Source organism: Eleginops maclovinus, chromosome 18 (genome assembly GCF_036324505.1).
Source record: "Eleginops maclovinus isolate JMC-PN-2008 ecotype Puerto Natales chromosome 18, JC_Emac_rtc_rv5, whole genome shotgun sequence".
In the NCBI taxonomy this organism is placed as follows: domain Eukaryota; kingdom Metazoa; phylum Chordata; class Actinopteri; order Perciformes; family Eleginopidae; genus Eleginops; species Eleginops maclovinus.
In genome coordinates, this window is record NC_086366.1 from 21,535,157 (window position 1) to 21,554,764 (window position 19,608).

At 39.3% G+C, this 19,608-nt stretch overlaps 2 protein-coding genes across 12 annotated transcripts in view; one reads left to right on the forward strand and one right to left on the reverse strand.

Annotated features, from left to right (window-relative positions):
- phldb1b (pleckstrin homology-like domain, family B, member 1b) overlaps nucleotides 1–2,797 on the forward strand; it is a 117,332-nt gene extending 114,535 nt beyond the window's left edge. For all 10 annotated transcript variants that reach the window (XM_063907753.1, XM_063907752.1, XM_063907756.1 and 7 more), the window contains one exon: nucleotides 69–2,797. In XM_063907753.1, coding sequence (XP_063763823.1) covers nucleotides 69–209 — 141 coding nt within the window. In that variant the 3' untranslated portion in view covers nucleotides 210–2,797. The remainder of the gene's footprint in view (nucleotides 1–68) is intronic.
- The window catches only part of LOC134880716 (alpha-2-macroglobulin), a 38,732-nt gene continuing 21,342 nt past the window's right edge, over nucleotides 2,219–19,608 (reverse strand). The window contains exons 18-36 of one of the 2 annotated variants that reach the window (XM_063907749.1): nucleotides 19,435–19,576; nucleotides 17,712–17,937; nucleotides 15,827–15,953; nucleotides 14,531–14,652; nucleotides 13,987–14,038; nucleotides 13,424–13,507; nucleotides 12,747–12,923; nucleotides 12,316–12,397; nucleotides 9,748–9,904; nucleotides 7,873–7,947; nucleotides 7,128–7,293; nucleotides 6,631–6,827; nucleotides 5,630–5,845; nucleotides 5,102–5,220; nucleotides 4,426–4,516; nucleotides 4,205–4,273; nucleotides 3,982–4,087; nucleotides 3,274–3,315; nucleotides 2,219–3,126 (exon numbers count right to left, since the gene is read on the reverse strand). In XM_063907749.1, the coding sequence (XP_063763819.1) occupies nucleotides 3,104–3,126; nucleotides 3,274–3,315; nucleotides 3,982–4,087; nucleotides 4,205–4,273; nucleotides 4,426–4,516; nucleotides 5,102–5,220; nucleotides 5,630–5,845; nucleotides 6,631–6,827; nucleotides 7,128–7,293; nucleotides 7,873–7,947; nucleotides 9,748–9,904; nucleotides 12,316–12,397; nucleotides 12,747–12,923; nucleotides 13,424–13,507; nucleotides 13,987–14,038; nucleotides 14,531–14,652; nucleotides 15,827–15,953; nucleotides 17,712–17,937; nucleotides 19,435–19,576 (2,273 nt within the window). In that variant the 3' untranslated portion in view covers nucleotides 2,219–3,103. The remainder of the gene's footprint in view (nucleotides 3,127–3,273; nucleotides 3,316–3,981; nucleotides 4,088–4,204; nucleotides 4,274–4,425; nucleotides 4,517–5,101; nucleotides 5,221–5,629; nucleotides 5,846–6,630; nucleotides 6,828–7,127; nucleotides 7,294–7,872; nucleotides 7,948–9,747; nucleotides 9,905–12,315; nucleotides 12,398–12,746; nucleotides 12,924–13,423; nucleotides 13,508–13,986; nucleotides 14,039–14,530; nucleotides 14,653–15,826; nucleotides 15,954–17,711; nucleotides 17,938–19,434; nucleotides 19,577–19,608) is intronic. The other variant, XM_063907750.1, reaches the window with a different exon arrangement.

Consider the following 19,608-nt stretch of genomic DNA (forward strand, 5'->3'; position numbering starts at 1 on the left):
GTCCAGAATAACAAAAAATAGTAGTCTGAACAACTGCGAAGGTCTAATTTCAATTTTCCCTGTTCCAGAGCCCGAACCCCTCCCTGACCTTCTGCGTGAAGACCCACGACCGACTCTACTACATGGTGGCCCCCGCTGCAGAGGCCATGAGGATCTGGATGGACGTGATCGTCACAGGAGCGGAGGGATACACACAGTTCATGAACTGAGAGACACACAGTGCGGACTGTTTCGGCAGGGACTCTTCCCCCCCCCCCCCCCCCCCCCCCACAGACACTTCCTGTTTCCGCTCTGGCGGACACAACGCCTTGTTTGTTACTTTTTATTTCCGAATCTCACTTTTATTTTACTATGTAGACATTTTCACCTCCACATTTTCTATGTGATTCAGCTCGGATTGAAAAAGGGAGCCCTTGGAGGGGACACACATATCTGTATATAAACCAAAACTTGTCAAAGACTTTTAAAAAGCCTTTCTATATTGCCAAATGGAGATCTTTTAGTTACTGTTTGTCGAACTTTTTGTATAATTTGTTTTCATTTCTTTCTTTGTTTTTTATTTAGAGAATATTGCCAAATGACGTCATGCCAATGTTTGAGTGTTCCATCATGACTACGTTTAGTAAAGACAGGGTTTAAAATAATCTACATTCAAAGGGTTAATCAATTATTAGAAATATATCTGAAAGCATTTTATTGAGAATGAAATATGAGAAAAAAAAGTCAGTCAACAGGAGCAGATGATTTTAGTCCACACTACATGAAACAATATATGTTCACCACTCACTTCACCTGAATGCTGTTAACACTACATCCGGTGCAGCATCATTAAGTGATCCTGTGTTACATCCCATCATTATCATCATCACTGCCAGGCTAAAGCCAGACAGTGCAGTGCTACAGGACACCACAGGATCAACAATACGTACAAATCCTGAACTGTGCCTTGACTTTGTGTTGCTGACATCTACAATCGCGTGAATGCTGTAAAGGCCGTATGTGGACACTTAGCAGTTAGCATGCATCTAGCATCCTTACAGGCAGATATACCAGAGGCCCTGAGCACAGTGGGAATCAGCCAAGCCCCTGGGAAGAGAGTCGGATGTTAAAACAAATTTTCCTAATCTTCAGCCCTTTATGTCAATTGGCCCCAAAAAATATTTTCACATTGACATCGGGAAGAAAATAAAGGTAAACCAACTGCCCAGTATGAACACCTGGATAGCCCTTATTTAAATCATCAGGGCCTAAAAGTCTTAAAATGCGCTAAAACGAATTCAGCTTTATTTCCCTATCTATTCATTTGACTGAGACAAGACTGGCAGATTGGAGGCGGGGCTTAACTCAAACGCTCGATTGGTCCAAAACCCTGGATAAAGTGGTCCCGCCTCCAAAGCTTTATCCAGTTCTCTTTATACATCTATGGCAGCAAGTTCACTGGCGTTATTGGAACTCTGCTGGGGGAATTCAAAGATAATGGATGGCGGCCGCTGTTAGCATTGTTTGCAACCGTTTTCAACCGTCAAGAAAAAAAAGAAATTATTTACAGTGCCAACCGACTCAAAGTTTGCCCTATTTTTTTGTAACTTGTGATTTGATGCAAAATCCCCTGGAAATGTGGTTATCAATTAATTGGACTATTTTAAATATGTGTAATTAGCATTTTTGATCGTAGTAGTTTGAGCTAACAAAACTCTGTTCACTCGACTTTTATTGTATTTCAATGAATTGGAACAGTGATGAAGTCCCCTGCTTTGAATCCTCACTGTGAGTGGATGCTTGCATGCATAACGGCGGATTAAAAAAAATCTTCAGCTTTAACGGACTGTCGTCAAGTGTCGATCATCGCATTGTGAGTCTATAGACGGTTTGTAGATCCAGATTCCGGATGCCGTTGTCTGTTTGGTAGAGGCAGACGACAAACTGTGATTTTCAGAGCATGTGGAACTTGCGTTTAGTTTCATGTGTCGGTACAGTAACGATAATTTATGGTTGTGGTGCCTGAGATAGTTACGTTTACTATTGAAAAAGAAGACTAGTGAAAAGACCTTAATATATTCTGTCCCCCTTGCCTTTACTTCCCCCGCTACGGAAGCCAGAGTTACAAAGAGAAAATATCTGATGATCCATTTCTTACAAATGATTTACTCTCCGGTGTTAATGATTTAAAAAATATCTGAAGAGTAGGTGGGGGGGAAAAAACAAACAAGATAAAGAAAAAATCTAAAGACGTTTATTTTGCATCTCTGGGCTTCCGTACACTGCACAGTTAACACGTGCAAACCAAACTATTCAACACTGGCAAGGCTGTTAAATCATGTCTGTTGATAGTAGCCGGGATACATTACTGTTGTAATCTATGTTGAGAAGAAAGGAAACTAAATATACTGTAAAGAAGATGCCTGAATGAAAAAATAATATTACTATTGAAATGAAACGGTATTGTATGAAAAAGACAATTTTTACTTATTTTTGTCATTTAAGACATTTTATTGTCGGTCAGTTACATTGAAAATTGTATGGTAGTGATGTACGAATCTACCTTTTTTTATTTACTGGTACACACAGTATAACACACCTAGCACTCATGAGACTGTACTTTTCTAGAAAATAGTTTCTGACACACACACACACACACACACACACACACACACACACATACCACACACACCACACCACACACACACACTACTCGGACCATACTGTGTTATTGGTACCCTGTATGTCTCATGCGTTATTTTCACGTATGAATACAATGGATTTTGTTAAATCTATTAAAAACAGAACTGTTACACAATGTCTCTGTCTGCTTTTCTTCACCTCAGTTGGTTTAAACTGGAAGGTTCCAGTGTCCAGGAGAGACTGATTATTGCTTCATTACCAACAGTTACAGAACAATGGGACAGAAAGTAGAACAAGAAAATAAATCAAAACAAGCTTTAAAAAGCAAAGGACATTTTTGTTCCTAAAAAGGTGGAATTAACTCAATAAAACAAAGCTAAAACTGTTTTAAAAGGAGTAAAAACAAGTGAAGAAACAGGCTAAGAAAAAAATAAACATCTAGAAGTTTCTTTCTCTGACGCATTGATTCTGCCAAGTGAGTTTAGAGCTCGTTGATGACATCACCTGGAAAACAAAACGTTGTGTTATTTACCTGGGAACTACTCACATTCACTGTTTTGATACGACACCGTTCCAAAAACCCTAGTTATGAATTCAACTTGGCACAACAGTTAGAATGAGGTCATCACAGATATGAACAATGTTACTTACTCTCTGCACAGGAGGAGGAGTACTCAGTGACTGCCTCATCACCTGCAAATATCACCAGAAACAGTGCGGTGAAGGTGAGTAACACAGGGAGGAAGTACAGTGTCATTGTACGGAAGCCATGAGAAGTGAGTAATACAAAAATATACTTTTCACAGTCAGATTTTAATTTCACTCTTTGCTGTTTTTATCTTACCAGTAAAATGTAAATAGTTTCTATTTTTTGTTTTTATCTGTGACAAGTCCGAGCAGGTGAAATAAAAAGTTGTCAAGGATATTTTTTTTAGTCAGGGTGTGTTTGTTGTTGTAATACTTATTTGGGGCACCAGAGGTGGGAAGTGCACCATGTGAATCAGTCATGTTTTTTTCCAGGTATATGCTCCCTGTTTTATGAGTGCTTGGAAAAAAACATGACTGCTTTTAGTAAAAAAATCTGTTTATGGCTCGAAAAAAGATCAGAAATTGTCCTGGCAAAACTATTTACCACCTTGTTTGCACAGATAAACAATTCTTAGCAACCTTTTTCTATTAAGTGTTCTTGACTCAAAGACAGGCGAGAAAACAATATTAATCCGAATTAGAAAATGGTTAGCAAGGGGGAAACATTTATAACAATAAATCTCACCTCTCAGGGCTTCCATATGTTTACTTAACTTAAAGAAACTGAGCATTACATACATTAAAAAAAATAAGTAACAATGAAGCTCTTACTTGTCTGGTAGTAATCATAGATTTTGACCACAGCTGGTTTCAGATTCCTGACGGGAACATCCTCCTCCAGTGTCACACTGTATATCATCGTTTCATCCTGTTTCAACTGCAACCACAAAAGAACAAAGTCATTCTTTACAATTTACTTTTTCACAAACTCTGCACACAGGACGTAATGGTCTAGTAAACGATGAAAATAAAGGATTAATTCAGTGCTTCCCACCCCGTCTAAGTAAATGTTGATATATCCTTCCTCCAGATCCACACGCTTCACTGAGCGGTCGCTCTGCAGCTAAAAAAAGCACAGAACACACAGCCATCAGTATACACCAGTATAAAATGTATTATGTAGTATGAATTTGCTGCAGTCTTACAGTATGGTAGTATTAGCACAGACTGCATGTGTATTAAAGTATCTGAATATGTTCCAGTGGAAGAACTGACCAGCTTCAGGGAGCCCTTATCCAGAATGTACCCAGACAGCAGCTTGATGTTGATGATCACCATGTTGGTTTCCTCTCTCCTGCCCTGGTACCTGCACACGCGCACACACACACACACACACACACACACACACACTGAATATTTGCAACATTATTTGTCGCCAGTCCTGAATATTCTTATAACATACATTACTGTATTCAAATGTGTAACTTTATCTTAATACATTCAAAAGAGTGATGTCCGAGGCTGAAGGGTATATGTTCGGTATCTTGGATGTTAATGAGGACTTTATCTAGTTGACCTGTAAACAATTTCATTAGTTTTTATGCATCTCTTATTATTACCCCCCCACCACCACCACCACCACCTATTACCATTTCATGTATTTATATACATATCAGAACATATACAGTGCCCATTGTATTGGTTTGTTCATTACTCCTACTTAACAACCTTAGGTGCAGTTATTTTATAAAAGGCTGGTTATGTAATTGTAATAATATAGTTGCCCAACAATGACACAAACAGTCAGCTAGCTGCTTTATGTGAAGCACATCTGAAACGTTATTGAAGCCCAACATGTGTCGGCTTCTTTATGTTCTCAGCTCTGAAGAGCATAAATGTTCTTATCTTTATATACAGTATCTATTTCAGCCATCACACACAAACACCGTACCTGACATGCACAAAGAGGATGAGCTGCGGCCGGCTGATGTTGCACTTGGTCATGGTGTTAGTGGAGATGTTGAAGGCAGAGAAGTCGGGGGGAGGGGGGATGTTGTAATGCATGGAGATCTGTGACAGACAGGTCATCACAGTCAATATACAGTACAAAGGAACAATAAGCTTTTATCAAATATTTCAGTTATTTTTTGAAAAAAAAGGTTAAAAAGACAAATCTGTAGAATTAAAAGTGAAAGGTACCACTGGATCTAATTTTGGGCTGTGGTTTAGAGACATTTTAAAATCTTTTTTAATTAAATATTTAAGGAAATCTTACAGAAAACTCAAGTGCACATGTTGGATGACCTTCGTACGGGTAATTTTGCTCTCGACAGCCAGGTATGAGGAGTCATTTATGACGTTTTGCTCTCGAGAGCGTCAGGTCTTTTTTGCGCCACTGAGCAACTCTCATAGGAATGAAGGCGAGGCGGCCCCGCTTCCGACACTGTAGCCAGTTCTATAATACATCCATGCCTCGTACCTGTGCCATCACGCAGCTCTGTCCCTGGGCCCTGACGGTATATTCTCCGGGGACCTCGCTCAGCTTCTGCTCCTGGTACAGCAGCCTGTTGCTCTGATCCACCGTGAACTCTGTGTTCAGGCCTCCCAGCGAAGTCACCGTCACCGCAGTGCTGCCCTCAGCGGAGTAGGTGGCTGCTCCGTACTTAGCCAGGGCCTGGAGGGCCACCACTGTGTCCTGAGGGCCAGAGACGTTACATGAGGAATGGAAATGTTAGTATGAAAGGTGTTTGAAATGTAACCTTAAAAGATGTTCTTATCGAGGTCTACACTACTTCAGGATTACAGGCTTATAAAAATATATAGGAGGACGTTTTTTATAACACGGCGAGATAGGAATCTGTGGGAAGAGAGTTGGAAGAGGAGCTCAGTTTATATTTGATTTTATCATAATTATTGATATCTTGAATTTTTAGTTTATACTATAAGCAAATATTTTTGTACTTTTACTGAAAATGAAAAGCTTGCTTTATTTGTTATGACCCATTTAAAGAACAAAACTAAATTGAATGATGCAATAACGTGTTCTCTCAAGGTGTGAAATGGGGACTTAGTAATTATTTTGTATACTGCTTCAGGATATCTTAACCTATGTTAGTTAATAATGTGTATGTTCAAAATATAGTAGAGTAGAAGTATAAAGTAGCATTAAGTGAGAAAACTCATGTAAATTAAAAAAAGGTACTTGTCATCAGGTCAACATTTTGACAAACCCCCTTCAGAATATACTGTATGTCTAGGGTTTTTTATAACGGGTACCTGATCTGTGGTGTTTAATGTTACGTTTTTGTTTTATGCTAGTGCTCACTCACTATGATGGTGCCATCCATGCAAGCAATAAAATATTTTAGCAGATTTAATATACTAATAAAAAATGTTCTTATGCAATAGTTGCCTCAATCAACTCTCTTACATGTCACTAAGAAGAGTTTTCCCATAAACCACCTGTATGATGCGTGTTACCTGCGTGGAAGAGAAACCCCCATACGGGTTCTGCTGCTGGGCCAGCCAGCGGACAATGCTGGAGGAGTAATCCAAGCCGAAGTCTGGCACGGCCGGACCGGAGAGCAGAGCAAGCAAAACATAGGAGGTCATCTCCACCTCCAGAGAGTCCAGGCCTTTCCCAGAAGCCCCTGCTCTCTCCCAGTGACGGGTGCCACCTGACAAGCAGAACAGTGGATTCATCCTTTAGAAGGTAAGCAATGACCTCCTCTGTGCGAGGTTTTTTAAGACAACTTTTTATCGTCATTGGCCCCATGTTCTATAAACTAAAAGAATTCATTCAGTTTTTCAAAAGTATTTCATGTTACAAATGCAACTCTAGTAAAACATACAGTTCTTTCAGAGGTCTAGCCTTTTCTAGCATTATGCTTGTGTTTATGCTCCTAAATGTTAGCTTTCAAATTAGCTTAAGAAGAAAAACTGAGGTTCAGATGTGGCTGATGGTTCCATCGTCTTACCCTGCGTGTTGGACTTCTGGTGCAGGTAAGTGATGAGTTTGCTCCTCATTTCGTCGTCTCCAGCCAGAGTGAAGGTGTAGGACAGCAGGGCGGTGGTGTACAGGTTTTCTAGCTGGGATTCCACTGATGCCTTCAGACAGCTCAGGCACTTCTTCACCACGGGGTCCTGTCACACAACCAGCGCACACAGACACAGACAATGAGCAGCAGAATATAAAGGATGGAGAGAACTGTATCAACTGGAACAATTAACCACATCTCTTTAGGCTTCTTTAATTTTGTATAATAATATACCAAGTCATTTGTACAGAAAAATTCAAAGACAGCGTATTTAAAATGTGAAGAATCAAAAAGAGAGACACACAGTTCTGAAAGATAGTGAAAGGTAAAAAGTCTTTACATCCACTCAATACCGATTAGAGAGAAATCTACAGAGAGAAATCTGTTAGGAACAATTATACTCCTGTGTATTTTGGATGCTTTGTTCTCAGAATTGTATGAAAGAGGACAAGTTATAGGAGCAAATAGACCAAAGTTTCAAAATGTACCAAGGCATGAAAACCATGTGTTCAACTAAAGGTTCCAGGTTGCAGAACATTTGCAGGTAAATCTACCATTGTTGCAGTACAAGCACTAATCAGATGAACATCATCTGACAACATTTAAAACCAGGAATGCAACAGGTGAACATTTCACTGCAACAATGAAAGTTCACCTGAGTTCAAGTTGTGTCGGTCAGACTCACCGAGGCGTTGTTGTCAAGCTCCAGCATGGCAGCTGAGACGTAGGCTGTCAGAGACACATCGTCACTCACTCCTCCCTGTTAGAAACATCACAGAACACAGAATCAAAAACACACGTTTCCTCTATTCAGTGTCAACACTGGCAACTTAAAATAACTCAAAAATGCACGTATGTGGCATGCAAGTTGCGATTGCGTTTATGTTAAATGTAATATTTATTTTTCTAAGATCCTGCCAAAGCTGCACTAAACAGTTGTGGGATTTTTACACACAACAATATTTTATTTAAGGATTTTTATTCAGAATTTAAAGTGCATGAGAGCTCTGTTAAAGTAAAAAAAGATTTAAGACCATGAACTTTTCTCTGTATTGGTCTTGCTATAGCTTAGTGATCCATTACATAGGCTGGAACATGTCATTAGTATAAATGAGCTGGGAAAAGCTGGTTTAAACTGGTGCAGGCCAAAGTTAGTCTGGGAGTCCCACAGGGTTCTATACTTGGACCTATTGTATTCCCCTTAAATATATGCTTGAGAAAAATGCCATAAATTGTCAGTGTTTTGCAGATGATACCCAATTATATCTATCAACCTATCGATAAGATACTGTAATTGAAAGTAAGCTTAACTTTAAACATCCCTTAAGGAACTGAGTGACCTGCAATGTTTAGATGTTATACACGGACAAAACTGTGGACCCCTTTTAATAGGCTAGTAGAAGCAGCAAATGATAGATAGTAATCAGTTGCTAAAGTTATTTCCAGCCATCGGCAAGGCTAACAAGTTAATTTGTTGCAGGACACATTTAGTGACATCCATAGGAAAGTTTTTAACTGTCTAAGTGTTGAAGTCCTACCTGCACTTTGTTTGAGGCTGTTATCCAAAAACAAATGCGTGAAACATACTCAGCCAAGGAGCAGTTAATGTGCGTGTTTATTCATTTAGTGACAAAATTGATTCAGTTACTGCTGATTGCAAGCATTTCTGTGTTTTATTACAGATGCACAGCCCTCGGCTATTAAACTCTTGATTAAATTTAAATGAACAAGAAAGTGCAAACTTCAGTCTGAAAAAAAATAAGCACAAGGTTGAAACACACCTTTGTAATCTCTTCTTATCTTGTGTTGAAGGCAAGATCAGCCTGAAATGGGCAGCTAAAAATCCTATCTATTTCTGTCCGGAGACAGATAATCTCCAGTAAACCTCACTTTTGGATTCCGATTTCCATTTTTTGAGCTAAAACGTACAAACGTTTTTGTGACTTTTTCTTATGGAATGTTTGGAATCAATTTTCAGTTCATAGTTAAAAAGGGATTATTCATCAACTTACTTTATGTGGTTAACAACTTTATAATCCCCGAATGTCAACAAACGCTCCGGTCCCAAATGTGTCCCAGTTTCCGTTGTGTTTTGAGCTTCTTGCAGCGTTTTACGTTTGCATCTTTTCATTTATGCAGTGCCTTTAGTAAACAAATGGCGATCTGTGCACAGTCATCAGCTGACATTGAGAATGATCTGTTGTAAGAGCTTTTAATCCATTAAAACTACTTTCCAAAAAACATAGGTACCACCATAACACACACTTCTTTCATGGCTTTTGGTGTTAGTTGACTTCATGAAATGTTGTAGTTGGATAGGGACTGGCTAGAAATAATTAGTTTGGGATATTTCCTCTGCTTTTAGAGTGTGCTGCTTGCTTGCAGGCCCGAGGCAATCCTCCCTCCCTGCACACAGCTCTCAAAGACAACATGCAATTTTCTCCTCACATTGAATTAATTCTCTGGTTTATGTCTTATAGGAAAATTTCACCCAAGCAGTGCTCTAAAGGCAGAGGATTCCCTATATTCCCATCTAAAATGTCCACGTTTCAGGCGTCACCTTCATGCCGTTGTGGAAGAGTTTTCCCACAGATCTGATGCAGCCGTTAGGCTGCTGGAGTTTGGAGAGCCAGCTCCTGGCTTCTTGAATGTGCCTGTCTTCCACAAAGATGAACGGTTTCGCCCCGCTGAAGGACTTCATCACGAAAGAGGTCAGCCTGGAAGGAAACAAACACAAACTCTTAAAAAACAAATCTAACCAAGTGTGCCTGTGTTCAGTTACCCCGAAATGAACCCAGCCTTGGGACAATTAAATAAGAGCCGTCCGTCTCTGACTCTGAGCCAGAGCTGCATCCACAGCAAAACAATCCTATTCCTCTGAGCCAAGAATAATGATGGAAGGTTAAATATTCACATATTATATATTGCTGTCAATCGATTCAAAATGTAATCATCGTGATCACAATAATAATCTGTGATTAATCACATTTTTTAAATACAAGTATTTACTTGTACAGTTGTAATAAAGAAATGCAAAACAAAGTGGTAAGAGGGTTTTTCACTTCCCGACTCTTTAAAACACAGTCATCAAAGCTGCCGTCACGGAGAGCCATGGTGATCACACTCTGTATAATGTGTGCTACACAGGGCATATTCTCTCTGCTGCCATCATACTGTGAGCACCATTGGTTCCTACAGTGATGGCCGTGTCCTTCACTTACATCCACTACTGTGCAAACTTCCGGAAACTAGCTAATGCAATGTCCAGGTCCAACTTTGTAATGCGACTAATTTGCGTTAATAAGAATAGCGCGTTAAAAGTTTCCAAATTAATAGGGAGCATTAATGTGGTAATGTGACATGCCTAATTCTAATATTCACTTTCAGATGTAATGCTTCAAGAAAATGTTTTCACAATAATAGACATATTACATTACCGTACTAAGAATTCTGTCTTTCCCTACAATGACTTTAGAGAGTATTGGTCAACACTGCTTATCTCTATATTTATCATTTAAAGTGCACAAATATATGCATTAATACTTTTTCTGGACACTAGGGGGCAGCAGAGCAAGCTGTAAACACAACATTATATTGTCTATTACTGTAAAGGTGATTATTGGCATGTGGTTGCATTATCGAAAAACAAAACAAAAAACACTCCTGCAGCTGTATTTCCAAGAGTAATGAAAACACAACACAACCATTTAAGCCAATGTTCATATAAGATACTGATAAGTGTAGCTATAATACATCTATAATTAATAAAGGGCTTACTATAGAGCGAGCAATTTTAAGTTGATTAGACAATTCCTCCCAATCTCTTTCTGGAATTCTAATGAAATTAAACAATCGAGAGCCTTACTTCCTGCTACAAACACACACCCACACACACTCACTGACTGCCAAACTGCCCAGCATCCTTCCAAACAGAAAAGGGTCTGTTCAATCCCCGGAGGCACTCTGCTATAAGCCCATTAAATGCAAAAATAATATTTTCTGGCAGGTTAGCCATAAAGTAAATTATTAGGATGTTTGGTTTAAAATGCCAAAAAGGACTCACTTTGTGTGTGTGTGTGTGTGTGTGCGTGTGTGTGTGTGTGTGTGTGTGTGTGTGTGTGTGTGTCTCCCACTGTGTTAGCATGTCATTTTAGTTCTTTCATCAAAGGGAGTGTGCAAGATTTGAGCTGAAAATACTCGGTTTAACAGCAAAGCTAAAAAAAAAAAAAAAAGAAAGAAGCTTTTAAAATCTTCTTCAACCACTGATGCAACTGCAAGTTGTCAAGTTATATAACCATGAACATTTTCTATTATTCATATTATTTTGATACTTCTATGGTTTTCAACTTTCAGTGCCAGGTGTGTAAGAAAGCGCGACAGTGGGCGGGATTTCTGGACCGAATTTTATTTGCACAAGGGCATTAATAAGGAAATAATAATTTGGTTTTTTTGTCTTTACTTACGACCTAACTGGCTTTTAATTTTAGACTCAAAAACACTCAAACGATTTTAATCTAAATGTTTTTAAACCAATTGGATAATTACCTTTTGTATTATATCTTTTATGCTTTATTTTGTCATAGCAGTTTAAATTACAAAACATACCTCAGTCTGGTAGCCTTTTTTTATGAATAGGCTCTATGAAACTCTGCCCAGAAAAGGCCTCTTTACTCCACACTCCTTATTAAATGCCAGTAAATGGCTCTCAAACACACTGTCCCAACATTTCCTATTCCCTCAAAATGTAATCGATGTAATAACAAAATGAAAGACACTTCAGCCCAAACTCATTTGTATTATTTATGTAACCATTTTATCATATTCTTAAATATTTCATCTAATTTATTTTGCACCTATTGAATCTGGTTGTTATTTCTTTGTACTGAGCTCTTGCTTTTTTAATAATTTCATATATGACACAATGTGTTTTTTAAGCTAGAAAACAGTGTGTTGTGCTACATTCTAACTAAAAATAAATTACAATAAAAGGCACTAAAGATCTTCTTTATTTAAGATATTACACCAGTTTTGCTATCAGTCATTAATATAGAAATTGTTAGGGCTATTAAACGTCATTATCCCTATCCTAATCATCATGTTGTTACTGATGTTGAGGAGGTTTACTGACCAGGTATTTCCAGACTCATCGTTCTTCCCGAAGGCGCTGTAGGAGCCGTCATTGTGCTTGTAGGTAAGCTCCCTCTGATATCCTGCAACAATCACAGACACAGTTACAACAAAAAACCCTTTGCAGACAGACAAAAAAAAGAAGAAAAGAAAGTGTGCTGGGGGCTACACTGGTGAGGCCCTGTTGTTTCACATGCTGGTGAGACGATGATACAATCCCAGCTTGCTGCTTTAAATAATACATCAAGAGTCTGAAGGCTCATCAGATGTCAGAATACTGCACAGCATTTATAATACTGGGAGAACTTTGGAACGTTATTTTTTTCCAAGATGAATGTGAGGTGACATTCATGTAACATAGGGATCTACTGTCCGATGCAACACCTTGTGAACTGTTTACCACTTTCACTGTCTGTCAGAGATGGCACTCACCGCTCTCTAGGAAGCGTGTTGCTCTGTCCTGAATGTCCTTGGTCAGCTGCTCAGTGCTTTTCAGGTAGTTCAGGATGAAGATATTGGGCGCAAACAGCACCATGTTCTGCTCCCCGCAGCCGTACGGCATGGCCAGGAGCTTGTCCAGGTTCTTCATGGCCCGGCCCATCAGGTCACCTGCAGAAGCAAAAGGACAAAAAGAACACCGTCATAATTCATTCTTCACAGGTTGGACGGTGAAAAGTTAAAGCTGTCAACGGTAACGCAATGATTATTATGAAAACCATGGCGCCTTGAAAAAAAACGCTAATTAATGATAATACCAAGCTTGACCCAAACTTGCACCTGTATTTTCAGCAAGGAAGTTTACCATGAATTGCATGACAGTGAATAGGCAGAGGAAGTGGAGGAACCTGGACCAGATACACATAAAGTACCAACTGGAGAGCTCTCCATGACACGGCAATAATTCAGAAATCTTGTCATAATAAAGTAAAAACATCAAAGTTCTCTCGCCAGTTTGTCATGGATTTCTTTAAATACTAATATTTGAAACATTTTAAAGATTATTATTTTATTGATTGACATCACAATAAAAAATACAGGAGAAGTTATTCGCTGGTGCAAGTATTGATAACTAAAGTAATACATAAGACAAGAGAAACTGTGTGACTGACCCAGTACAGAAACAGAGGCCCTGGCTGATCCAGCCACAAACATCTCGGGCATCAGAAGGGAAATCTTCTTCTCCACAGGCCCCTCTGGTAACAAAGAACAGAAAAAAAGAAATAAGCTTAAACAACAAAACAGTTCCCAGCTTAAAAATGGATTAATAAAGAATATTAAAAACAACATATAACATTTTCCCTATATTTCTAGTCTCTACGCTAAGCTAAGTAAAGGGTCCACTGGCTTCTTAGTGATGAATGTTTTTAACACTAACAAAGTAGCGTTGTATTGAGTCAGTGTATTTAGTTAATCAACCGTATACAGCCTTTGTGCTTTTTTTCTAACATGGTGAAAAATGACAACTATTTCACACATACTCATCTGCGATCCAAAAAAACACAAAAGGTCTTCTGAACAATAAATGAGGTGCAGATAACATTCGGTCATCCCTCACACTCAACCTTTGACCCTGACTCTGGTCTCCATGACAGAATGAGAGATAATCAAGATGGCTGTTAACCCAGAGGCTTCAGATTACAGACGCTGATACACAGGTTGTGTGTGGGCTCACCTGCAGGACAGAGGAGAGCGTTATGACTGACCATCTGTGGTGTTCCTTCAGCCTGTTGGAGACAGAGACAAAGAGAATAAGATTGAGTTGAAGACATTCCTTAGGAAAACTGGAAAGCATTGTAACCAATCCGATCTTTCTCTCTCTCAAAAACTACAAGAAATAATTAGCATATTAAGGTTCCTTTAAATAAACTACATTTCAATGTATATCTTCAGTAGAAAGAAACTGCCAATGGGCCATAAACAGGGAATATATATAACAGCCACTATCATTCATCAAAAACACTGGCCATATCAAAGCCAGGTAACCAATAACAACAGGGGAATACATTTTTGTACGTAATAAGAAAACAATTAATTAAGTATTTTAAATGTATATAAATGCCTCTTCTGAGAAGGCTCTTCAGATGAAACCACACTACCAAACATGGTCTGCAGCTTCAGATGGTTAAAAGAACAAGTAAACATGTCCCTATCAGTAGTCCAACTCTTCTGCTCATGCCACCTTTTTCTCTGGTGTGTTGTGTTTGACAGTGACTGACCTCCACCAGCAGGGTGCGGACCACCGTGTCAATGCTGCCCATGTCGGGGACAGTGGCCACCTCGTTGCCACACAGTATGTCAGTCTTCATGGCTTCTGCGCTGACCTTCAGATTCACCTGGCCTGTGTGTACACATATGCAGTCGTATTGATTAGCGCTTTCTGTCACCCTGTCACTTTTTGTGTACGGAGGCAGAAACAGTTTCCTGTCTGCTTTTCAATCCAACTCATTATCCTCTACACCTCCTGTCTGTTTTCCTTCCTCCCCCAGTTTCCTTGTGTTATTCGCCCTCATTAATCCCCATTTGCTGCCTTATTATAGCGCTCCATCTCCCCCCTCCCTCCCTCCCTTCACAGCCCACAATCCTTCACATGGAGGACAAGTACAGATCACCCCCCGAGGGAGAGGTTTCGGAGTGTTTCGTCAGAGATACTACCTGACTTGTTAGTACAAGTGATTGTCAGCATTCCTCTAAGGGGGAGTTAGAGGAGCGCAATTTGACATTCATCAGAGCCGCGTCTCCATCACTGCTGATGGAGGCTGATAGAAATCCTCAGCTTTCAGGCCAGGCAGCGGTAAAACAACAAGCCCCTGTCTTTGCTTCCAGCAGTGCAGACGCAAAAAGCTGTCAGTGCCCTTAATGCAGATTAATTAGCTTGTTCTGTCTCATCTGTGTCACTGAAAGTGGAAGTTTAGCATTGACGGAACAAACAATCAGTATTCAATTATAAAGATGAGAAGATTGCATTATAATATTAGCAACACAGCCACTCGGAAGTATTATTTGCCATAATTAGGAGGTAAAGCCGTGACTAAAATGAACAACATCTCCAGCAGTCAGCCAATTTTTTAATAAAGCTGAAAGCTGATGTCTTGCACGGATATTACATTCAGAGCCAAAACATCTCAGTGCCAAGGTGCCCCTAAAAGAGCATTGAGGTTTACACATTAGGACCATATAATTATGTTATTTAATGCAAAATACTATGATTTTCTCACTCGTTTTAAAAGAGCAAAGCTCACTTGGGCAAATGTGATCAGGAGGTTTTTTTTAAAGAAGCGGTGAATTCACAATAGATGATTATTTACTGTCAATATTAATTTTGAGTGTTCTCTTGAATTTTCAGGGGGTTTAATGTAGGGCCAATTCCTGTCAAAACATTGAGATCCTTCCAGAGACCACCAAAGAATATACATTATGCAAATTATTTGAAAGAAGACACTGACTTTTATATGATTGGCATTAAAATGTACATGTTTCTAAATGGAATGTTCTTAAACAAGCATAATTTCTACCTAGTGTGGATGGGGTTACAATCCATGAGAAGGTCCTGCTCTCATCCCCACACAAACATACACTGTACTGGCAGCCGTCGCAGTTTCTGGAGGTGTACTGGTCTGAATCAGCCAGATTGATATTAACCTGCATACACAAACAAAGACAAACATAATCAGAAACAAAAAGATATAAAATACATGTAACACACGTATATAAAAAGAGACCATTTGACTACCACAGTCCTACTTGTGTATCAATTTACAGTGGGGCAAAAAAGTATTTAGTCAGCCACCAATTGTGCAAGTTCTCCCATTTAAAAAGATGAGAGAGGCCTGTCATTTTTATCATAGGTATACCTCAACTATGAGAGACAGAATGAGAAAAAAAAAATCCAGGAAATCACATTGTAGGATTTTTAATGAATTTATTGATAAATTCCTCTGTAAAATAAGTATTTGGTCACCTACAAACAAGCAAGATTTCTGGCTCTCACAGACCTGTAACTTCTTCTTTAAGAGGCTCCTCTGTCCTCCACTCGTTACCTGTATTAATGGCACCTTTTTGAACTCGTTATCAGTATAAAAGACACCTGTCCACAACCTCAAACAGTCATACTCCAAACTCCACTATGGCCAAGACCAAAGAGCTGTCAAAGGAGACCAGAGACAAAATTGTAGACCTGCACCAGGCTGGGAAAACTGAATCTGCAATAGGTAAGCAGCTTGGTGTGAAGAAATCAACTGTGGGAGCAATTATTAGAAAATGGAAGACATACAAGACCCCAGCTAATCTCCCTCGATCTGGGGCTCCACGTAAGATCTCACCCCGTGGGGTCAAAATGATCACAAGAACGGTGAGCAAAAATCCCAGAACCACACGGGGGGACCTAGTGAATGACCTGCAGAGAGCTGGGACCAAAGTAACAGAGGCTACCATCAGTAACACACTACGCCGCCAGGGACTTAAATCCTGCAGTTCCAGACGTGTCCCCCTGCTTAAGCCAGTACATGTCCAGGCCCGTCTGAAGTTTGCTAGAGGGCATTTGGATGATCCAGAAGAGGATTGGGAGAATGTCATATGGTCAGATGAAACCAAAATAGAACTTTTTGGTAAAAACTCAACTCGTCGTGTTTGGAGGAGAAAGAATGCAGTGTTGCATCCGAAGAAAACCATACCTACTGTGAAGCATGGGGGTGGAAACATCATGCTTTGGGGCTGTTTTTCTGCAAAGGGACCAGGACGACTGATCCGTGTAAAGGAAAGAATGAATGGGGCCATGTATCGTGAGATTTTGAGTGAAAACCTCCTTCCATCAGCAAGGGCACTGAAGATGAAGCGTGGCTGGGTCTTTCAGCATGACAATGATCCCAAACACACCGCCAGGGCAACGAAGGAGTGGCTCCGTAAGAAGCATTTCAAGGTCCTGGAGTGGCCTAGCCAGTCTCCAGATCTCAACCCCATAGAAAATCTTTGGAGGGAGTTGAAAGTCCGTGTTGCCCAGCGACAGCCCCAAAACATCACTGCTTTAGAAGAGATCTGCATGGAGGAATGGGCCAAAATACCAGCAACAGTGTGTGAAAACCTTGTGAAGACTTACAGAAAACGTTTGACCTCTGTCATTGCCAACAAAGGGTATATAACAAAGTATTGAGATGAACTTTTGTTATTGACCAAATACTTATTTTCCACAATAATTTGAAATAAATTCATTAAAAATCCTACAATGTGATTTCCTGGATTTTTTTTTCTCATTCTGTCTCTCATAGTTGAGGTATACCTATGATAAAAATTACAGGCCTCTCTCATCTTTTTAAATGGGAGAACTTGCACAATTGGTGGCTGACTAAATACTTTTTTGCCCCACTGTATATAAATTACATCTGCAACAGCTTGAATATTCACCATAATGCACTTGGAGAGATAGTTGAAGACAGTTGCTTTGAGTGTAAACACCTCCCCTCGGATGACAGAGTAGGGCAAGGTGAGACTGACAAAGAACGGCTGGAAGGCGACCAGCCCCGTGTTGGGCGCTACGCCGAAGCCCGCGGATGAGACGCAGAACGCTCCAGCTGCCCAGTTAGTGATGGTGTCAGGGACTGTCTTCTCCACGTTGACTGAGCCACTGTCTCTGATCAAACATACAAGCAAGAGTCAGATAAAAAAGTAGCATGGAGTAGAATTTAAGAAATATAAATATAGTCACATGAAACATTTAAGTGCTCATCTAATTTCAACGTAAACATTTTTTAGTACAGCTAAAAAGGATTTAATACTGCATTCGGTTGAAAAGAAACTTCATTCTTGACCAAGAATACAACTTCTAACAAAACCAAAGGTCTAGCGCTATGCTAGCAGCTCTGTGAGGTGTTTTGAGGTAAATGCTATCATTAGCATGCTAACATGCTCACACTGTCAATTCTAAATGGCTAATGTCTAATAAAAGGCAGGTATAATTTTAACCAGGTTCACAGTTAGAATTGATCAATTGTCAAAGTTAGTAAGTTAATACAAAACATCCTGAAAAAACACCCAGTAGTTGCCAAGACATTAAGTCAAAAACACAAATGTTAGCCTCTGTCTGGAGCGCAACACAAAATTGGAATATCAGGCTTTGTCTTGGAATAAATGTCTGTACAAAATTAGCTAATTAGCAAACACAGGTGAAAAGTAATTCTAGGGCATAGTTTTGCAGGTTTTTTGTCATAAACCAAAGTAATGGATAAATATGAATTATGACTACGGCAGCGCAAGAAAAACGTTAGGATTAGGATACAACCTAGGGGCACCATGAATGACTGCACCAAACAAGTGTCAATAGGTTTATTTCACTGGACACCATGAATGTCAGTTAGACACAAATAAAAAATAAATCATCATGGTTGCTTCTGGGAATCATGAATGTCTTCTCCCTACTGAATTATCTCAACAACTATTGGGTGGATTGGCATGCCATTTTTATAAAGTGGTTGACAGACAACATCATCTTAAATCTTAACTTCATAGTGATAAAATGTATAATTTATTTACATTTTTTAATCACCTTGTACGAAACATAGTCCCACAAAAAGGTACACTTCAGTATTAAAGTATTAACTTTATTACTGAAAGCAACCTTGAAAAAGGCAGCCCAGATATATTCTTCCTATTCTTACCTTTCACAATAAAAGACCTACAGTATATACACATTTCTTTCCATTGAACCAATGTTGCAAATTTGTAACGTTGCCAGTATTGACAGTTTTGATGGCAAAATATTGACAGGCAAGCATTTTCAATTTTACCACTTTGTTCATTCTTGATTCATTTTATGGAAAAACATACCTGGGATTTATAACCAGGTGTAAAGTTAATTCTTGGCAGATTCTAAATCATAACAATTTGCCGTTTGTTTTCAGTTTAACATAATGTTTTACTTAATATATGGGGGTCATGGACTGGTTTTTTAAAACTATATAGACAGAAAATGTGAGGGTTAATCATGACCATTGATTTCCTTTCAACACAAAAATAACTTGTTTATTATATAACGCCAATATTGAGAAACTTAATGTTTTTGCTCACACAAGTGTTTAAAAGTCACAAAAGTTTAATGTTTTCTTCCTATTCATATATAGGTTATTATTACCCCACAGAAACTAGGTCCCAGATCCAGGTTTCAGGGAAGAATGTCCTGAGGGTCTGTTGTTTCTGCTCCTCTTTGACTCTCACGACAGCGCCTGAACTTTGTGGCATCATGTTGTAGGCCATTGGAACCGAAAGGCCTAGCTCTAGGAACACACAAATAAAAAACAACAATCTA